The following is a 7,248-nucleotide window of genomic DNA, read 5'->3' on the forward strand; positions in this document are numbered from 1 at the left end:
TCTCCCCCTCCCCTCCTCCCTCTCTCTCTCTCCCCCCTCTCCTCCCTCCCTCCTCCCTCTCTCTCTCCCTCTCTCCCCCTCTCCTCCCTCTTCTCTCCCTCTCTCTCTCTTCTCTCCCTCTCCTCTCTCTCTCTCCCTCTCCCCCTCTGCTCCCTCCCTCTCCCCCTCTGCTCCCTCCCTCTCCCTCTCTCTCTCCTCTCTCTCTCTCCCTCTCTCCTCCCTCCCTCCCTCCCTCCCTCCTCCCTCTCTCTCTCTCCCCCTGTTTCCCCCTCTCCTCCCTCTCTTCCCCTCTCCTCCCTCTCTTCCCCTCTCCTCCCTCCCTCTCTCTCTCTGTGGGTCTCGTCTGTTCTCACTTGTTGATTAGTTCCATTTACAAACATCAGTCCAGTGACACTGAGAGAAGTGAACCCCGCATGACCTCTGACCCTCTGCTCCTCTGCTCCTCTGCTCCTCTACTCCTCTGCTCCTCTGCTCCTCTACTCCTCTGCTCCTCCTCTGCCCCTCCTCTACTCCTCCTCTGCTCCTCCTCTACTCCTCCTCTGCTCCTCCTCTGCTCCATCTGACCCTCTCTTCTGGATCTCTTGTTTCAGTTATACAGAGTTAAATAGGCCCCGCCCTCCGGCTGACCCTATGACATCATCAGACTGGACACTTCCTGTATTCTTCTGGATTCTTCTGTATTTGGATTCTTCTTTATTCTTCTTTATTCTTCTGGATTCTTCTGGATTCTTCTGTATCTTCTGACCGTTTGTGTCGTGTTGTTTCAGATCTGGACGTGGGCGTGGCCTGTGACGCAGACTCTGGGATAAACGCGCTCTGTTCTCAGATTAACTCCTCGTTCACCAAACCCTCAGAGGAGATCTTCATCGCTCCTCCTCCTTCCTCCTCCTCCTCCTCTTCCTCTGCCGCCGTGAACGGAGCTCCGCCCTGCACCATCCCCCCCCTGCTGCCGCCTCCTCCAGCACCTCCTCAGGGTAAGGACATGTTTCACCTCCTCTAGATCACAATTTTGATTTGAATTCGTGTGGATTTATCACATTATCTTTCGGAGGTTGGTGCTGATCGTCGTGGAGCTCTGGTTGCCACAGTAACGTGTTAGCATCTGTCGCTATAACCGCGGCTAACATGTTTTACAGGTTCTATATCAAACAAAACTGACTCTTGTGAATTTTAAGTCATGTTCTAATTGTGTTTCCTCGTTAAAAACAGGTTTGAGTCACTTTATTATTAGTCTGTCACATCTACAAAGCTCAAAATGCGACGTTCCACCTTGTGATGTCATCAAGTGGTAGTTTCTAAGTTAACAGCTCCTTTTAGCTTTAGTTCGGTAAAGAACTAAGGCAATGCTGATTGATTGGTCGACTAAAAAGGGGGCGTGGCAAAAGCTGTTAAACTATTACGTGTCACTCTGTACCTGACCCACAGACTGTTTATATAAATGGACATAGCTAACCTGCTAGCTGCCAAAACAGGAAGTGATCACCGGCTCATCGACTGGCTTCAATTCACTTTTTATTGATAAACCGTGTCTCTCTCTGTCTCTGCTGCTTCAGACTCATTTTGGTCTTAAATGTTCATATTAACCCTCTACATGATTCTGTTCAGGTTCTTTTTTTTTTTGTTTTTTAATTTCTTAAATTTTTTTTGTTTTGGTTTTTTTTTGTTTTAGTTTTTTTTATTAGAATTTCTTTTATTTCTTCTTTTTTGTTAGTTTTTTATTTTAAAGTTTAGGTTTAAAGTTTAATTTCTTTTTTTTTGTTTATATGGTTTTTTTTTTGGTTTTTTTTTGTTTGTTTTTTTGTTATTTTGAGTTTTTGGTTTTTATTTTGAGAGTTTTTTTTGTTATTTTTACTATACATTTTTTGTTATTTTGATTGATTTTTTAAAGTTTATTTTCTTAATTTTTTTGTTATTTGGAGGTTGTTTTTTTTTTTTTTTTGCTTGTTTTTAGTAATTTTGAGTTGTTTTTGTTTTTTGTTTTTGTTTTTTTGGGCTATTTTGAGTTTATTTTTGTTTTTTGTCTCCTCTCTCTGTCCCTGCGTCTGTCAGACTCATTTTGTTCTTAAATGTTCGTATTAACCCTCTACATGATCCTGGGGTTTTTATTTCACTATTGTGTCTGTAAATCAAGATATGAACATTAATAACAGACGAATCAGGTCCTTCTGTCCCCGAGGTCGCTCCTGTTAGCGTTAGCAACAGGTTTGATTGACAGCGTTGCTATGGAGCATATGATCTGACTCAAACTGCGCTCACAAGACTAAAGTTCCTCTCTGCTTCTTCCTCCACAGCCACGTCGACCTGGGTGCAGCCGGACGCGCCTCTGCAGTCTCCTCCCCACGCCGCCTCCTCTTCCGCTCCTCTCGGCCACAAACGGACCCCGTCTGAAGCTGAGCGCTGGCTGGAGGAGGTGTCTAAAGCCGTGAAGGCCCAGCAAACTCCTCCCCCCGCCCCCGCGTCTGTCCATTCCGCACCTGTGCTCCACCCTACGCCCGTCAGCTCCGCCATCACCGCTGTTCCAACCAGTGTTCCAACCATTCCCACCATCCCTGGACCTCCGTCGACCCTCTCCAAAGCGTTACCTCCTCTCTCAGGACAACCACAAACTCCTCTTCCACCTCTTCCTCCTCTCTCCCTCCCCTCCGTCCCGTTAATCCCCGCTCCTCCCATCACCGGACCTCCGATGTCACTCCCCTCGATGTCGGTTCCAACCATGTCCGGTCCGAGCATGTCCGGCGCTCCCATGATCCAACCAGGTCCACTCCCGAGCACGATGCAACCTTTTCCGTTAGCGTTCGATGCTAATCCTGCTCCTGTGGGGATTTTCGGAAGTCCACCGGTCCAACCCGCGTTCGTCCCGATGCAGACGTACATGCCGGGTTTGGCTAGCAGCATGACGTACCCAAATGTGGTACCCATTGTGGGAATCACGCCGTCGCAGATGGTGGCTAACGTCTTTTGCACCGCTACTCCTCCTTCGTCTTCAACCAAAATCGGAGCGGGCAACGTGACTCACTCCTACGCGTCTCCGCCCCACTCTGCCGGATTTGCGTCGCCAGCTTTTCCCGCTTCGAGTAACGGCGTCGCGGGGCTAGCAAACGGATCAAACGCTAGCGGGAGCACGGTTAGCGCGACCGCATGGCCGCCGGAGGGAAGCCAGCTAACGACGAGCACAGTGAATCCGCCAGAAGATGACCGGTTTGAGGCGAAGTGGGCGGCGCTAGAGACCAAACCTGGGACGAATGCTAACAGTGCTACAAATGCTGCTGCTAACGCTACTGCTAATGCTGCTGCTGCTAACCCTTTTTCCAATAACCTGCAGAAGACTTTTGAAATCGAGCTCTAAAATCGCGTCTCCCATAGCAACGTCCGGCACTACGTTTCTTATTACGGGATGAAAAATGGAACTTTAGATCTGGCGGCGTCCATCACCGCGGCAACAGCGAGAAAAGCTTTCTACGGATTTAAAGGTGCAGTTTGTAGATTTTGTCGTTTCATTTATTTCTTGCGTTCTGACTTTATTTACAAGCTTATAATTAACAAAACGGGTCGCCACAGCTGAGACGTGGCCGCCGATATTTGGAAACGGCAATTCAAACACAATCGTCCAATCAGATTTGTTCATTTCAGTGACGCGTGTGAAACGAAGCAGCTCATTGGTCGCTCGTTATTCACAAACAAAATGACATTTCCCTCTCGTCAGATTCACAGTTCAGTCCTTCGCTCACTGATTCTGCCGCAATCCTCCATGTTTTTCCAGTCCCGCCATATTTTTGCCCGTTCTTTCTTCCTCGTAAGCCGCCATTTTTGTTTTGACACGGACAGACCGCGCGTGTCCCTGATTGGCTGATCCACCTGTCAATCACGCCCATCTGAACACGGCGAGATTCAGCAATGACCAGACTCGCATTTTCAGGAAGTAAAACCACTTCTACAAACCGCACCTTTTCAAATCTGATCTTTCCAGCTGCCGGCGGCGGACGCTAGCTTAAACTTGACAAACTAGACTCGCGCTTTTGGACCTACGTTTCTTGCTTTACTTCCTGCGGTCCCTGATGTATGGATGTACCGTGAGAGCGCCCCCTAGAGGACCTCGCACGCTTTTCTTTCTTTAAATGGGACTTTGAAAGATCCATTCCACTAGATTTTCCTTTTCACCGGACCCTGAGTGGCCGCAGCGCACGAGACTGACGATTAGGAGCTTTAGAGATGTACGGCCAAATGTATTTTATTTATTTTTGAGTTTTATGAATGAAATTTTTAATGCAGTGTTTAAGATTTCTATTATTTTTTATCCCCTATTTATTTTATTTTAATCATGAGAATGAGGGAAATCGCTCTGACAGCATGAATGACGACTTTAACCAAATAACACGGGCCTTGGGCTACACAGACTGACGCTAAAGTTCATATTTACAGTTTGTGTTTTTGATGGAAAATGCTGTCTTCCATATTTGACCTAGCCTTTCATGTCTCTGGGTTAAACCTGCATTTGACCCATTATTCAAAGTCTCTGGGACCAGATCTGAGCCAGGATCCTGGGAAATCTGAGAACTAGCGAGGCTGTTGAAGGTGCAGGCCTCTTCCCGCGCGCATCGAACTTGTTGCTAACGCTAGCGGGGGGGAAAAAAGGCGCCTCATTGTTGTGCTATTAACGTTCTTATCTTGATTTAGGGGCAAAATAGTGAAATAAAAACCCCAGGATCATGCAGAGCGGGTAAATATGAGCAGCTCAAAGGAACCACTTCGCAAACATGCTACGCGACGGCTAGCACGTTAGCAATTTTTTTTGTACAGTTTATGGGCAGGATCCATGTCAGGTTTTGCGCATGTTTTAGATTGAATCAAAGGAAACCCACACAGACACAGGGAGAACATGCAAACTCCACGTTGTAAAACCCTGGACTCCCTCACTGTAAGGTTAACCACTCTGCCACTGATTGGGCTGCATGAAAAAACACGGATATAGAATTGGCTGAACCAGGACAGTAGAGGAAGAGACGGCACGGTTCAGTCCTGAAGACCCGGTTCAGACCTGGTTCAGACCTGGTTCAGTCCTGGTTCAGACCTGGTTCAGACCTGGTTCAGACCTGGTTCAGACCTGGTTCAGACCTGGTTCAGTCCTGGTTTAGTCCTGGTTTAGTCCTGGTTCAGACCTGGTTCAGACCTGGTTTAGTCCTGGTTTAGTCCTGGTTCAGACCTGGTTCAGACCTGGTTTAGTCCTGGTTCAGACCTGGTTTAGTCCTGGTTTAGTCCTGGTTTAGTCCTGGTTCAGACCTGGTTCAGACCTGGTTTAGTCCTGGTTTAGTCCTGGTTTAGTCCTGGTTTAGTCCTGGTTTAGTCCTGGTTCTGTTCAGTGTACATATGGCATGTTTGTTTTCTCTTAAACTGCAGACGAGGGCTTCAGGTTCCCTCCGACGTTCGAGACTCAGCACAAAACGAGTAAAGCACCAAAAAACATCACTGTGCACAACCACAGGGTACCACGGTAACCACGGTAACCACTGTGCACACCCTCACAGCGACAGGGTACCACGGTAACCACTGTGTCACAACAAACCAGTCTATCCAAATGAGGAAGAGGAAAAGGAAGGAAGGGAGGAAAGGAAGAGTCATTAAGATCCTGTGAGGTTTAAGTCATTCACACACGTTTGAGTCACACTTTATTATTAGTCTGTCACATCTCCAAACCTCAAAACGCTCTGTCCCACCTCGTGATGTCATCAAGTGGTAGTTTTCAAGTTAACTCTTCCTCCTTTTACCTTTAGTTCAGTCGAGATCAGTGGCAACTCCAGAAATTGGCTGAAATGATTCTATAAATGAAGGTGTGTGGAGTTTAAAAACACAGCGGAGCACTTCCTGTATCACCACACGATGACATCACGAGGTGGAACAGAGCGTTTTCAGTTTGAGTTTGGCAGATGTGGACACGGCCTTATATCTGTCTGAAGGGAGGAGCTAACTACACCGAAACTCTAAACAGCTATTGTCTCCAGTTTCACCCTTAATGGCCCTATTCAACCTTTAATGACCCCACTATTGTTCTCTTTGTTTCATTTGTTTGCTTTGGGTCTGTGGGTGGAGTTATAGACGGGGGAGGGATGATGTCTGGGGCCCCTGTTACTGTTTAAGGAAGGATTGTCTTTCCGAAACAAAAATAGCTTCTTTAAGGCCCCACTCTCAATTCAATTCAATTCATTTATTTTTGTAACGCCCAAAATCACAACAACAGTTGTCTCGAAGGGCGTTCATGTTTTGGTTGATGGGGGAAACCGGAGTACCCGGAGGAAACCCATCCAGACACGGGGAGAAACATGAAAAAAAACTCCACACAGAAAGGCCTGGTGACCCGGGGATCGAACCAACCTTCTTGCTGTGAGACATGAGTGATGGCACTCAGTCACCGTGCCGCCAAGACACAAAAAACAAAACAACAGGAAGAATCAGACACAACAAGAAAAATCAGACACAACAGGAAAAATCAGACACAACAGGAAAAATCAGACAACATAAGAAATCAGCCAGGAGACCAGACGAGGAGGAGGAGAGCCGGGCGAGGAGGAGGAGAGCCAGGCAAGGAGGAGGTCCAACTGCCATCGGAGCATCTGAAAGAGATACACTCCACAGGGGGAGTGGGACAGGGGACAACATGTGAATAGCATTGCTGATGAGAAAATAGGGCAAAGTAGAGGATAGTGCTCAGGTTGCCATACTTCCCCCAGCTAGTTACTCCTACTGCAGCTTATCTTATCCCGGGTTTTAATAACCCTAACTCCCTCACTATGTAACCTGGTCTATACCGAAGAGGAAGGTTTTAAGCCTGGTCTTAAATACAGAGACTGTGGGGGCCTGTTTAACATCAGCAGGGAGTTGATTCCATAGCACAGGAGCTTGGTAACTGAATGCTCTCCCTCCCACTGTACTTTTGGACACTCTAGGAACCACTAATAGTCCTGCATTCTGAGAGCGGAGTGCTCTGTTTGGCTGGTACGGGACAATAGCATCTTGCAGATAGGATGGGGCAAAACCGTTTAGGGCTTTGTATGTCAGGAGGAGGACTTTGAATTTGATTCCAAGCTCGACAGGAAGCCAGTGCAGATATTTTAGTACAGGACTGATGTGGTCTCTTCTTTTAGTTCCTGTTAGGACTCTGGCCGCTGCATTTTGGACCAACTGGAGGCTCCTTATAGTACTTTATAGTACTTATAGTACTTTATAGTACTTTATAGTACTTTATAGTACTTTATA

The 7,248-nt window shown here is 47.1% G+C and overlaps 1 protein-coding gene across 1 annotated transcript in view; it reads left to right on the forward strand.

Moving 5' to 3' along the window:
• Positions 1–6,173, forward strand: part of slc5a2 (solute carrier family 5 member 2) — an 82,779-nt gene extending 76,606 nt beyond the window's left edge. The window contains 3 exon segments of the mRNA XM_033976616.2: positions 365–402; positions 768–974; positions 2,292–6,173. Coding sequence (XP_033832507.1) covers positions 365–402; positions 768–974; positions 2,292–3,346 — 1,300 coding nt within the window. The 3' untranslated portion in view covers positions 3,347–6,173.
• Positions 6,174–7,248: the final 1,075 nt, after the last annotated feature.

The sequence above is a fragment of the Periophthalmus magnuspinnatus genome, chromosome 13, assembly GCF_009829125.3.
Source record: "Periophthalmus magnuspinnatus isolate fPerMag1 chromosome 13, fPerMag1.2.pri, whole genome shotgun sequence".
NCBI classification, from domain to species: Eukaryota; Metazoa; Chordata; class Actinopteri; order Gobiiformes; family Gobiidae; genus Periophthalmus; species Periophthalmus magnuspinnatus.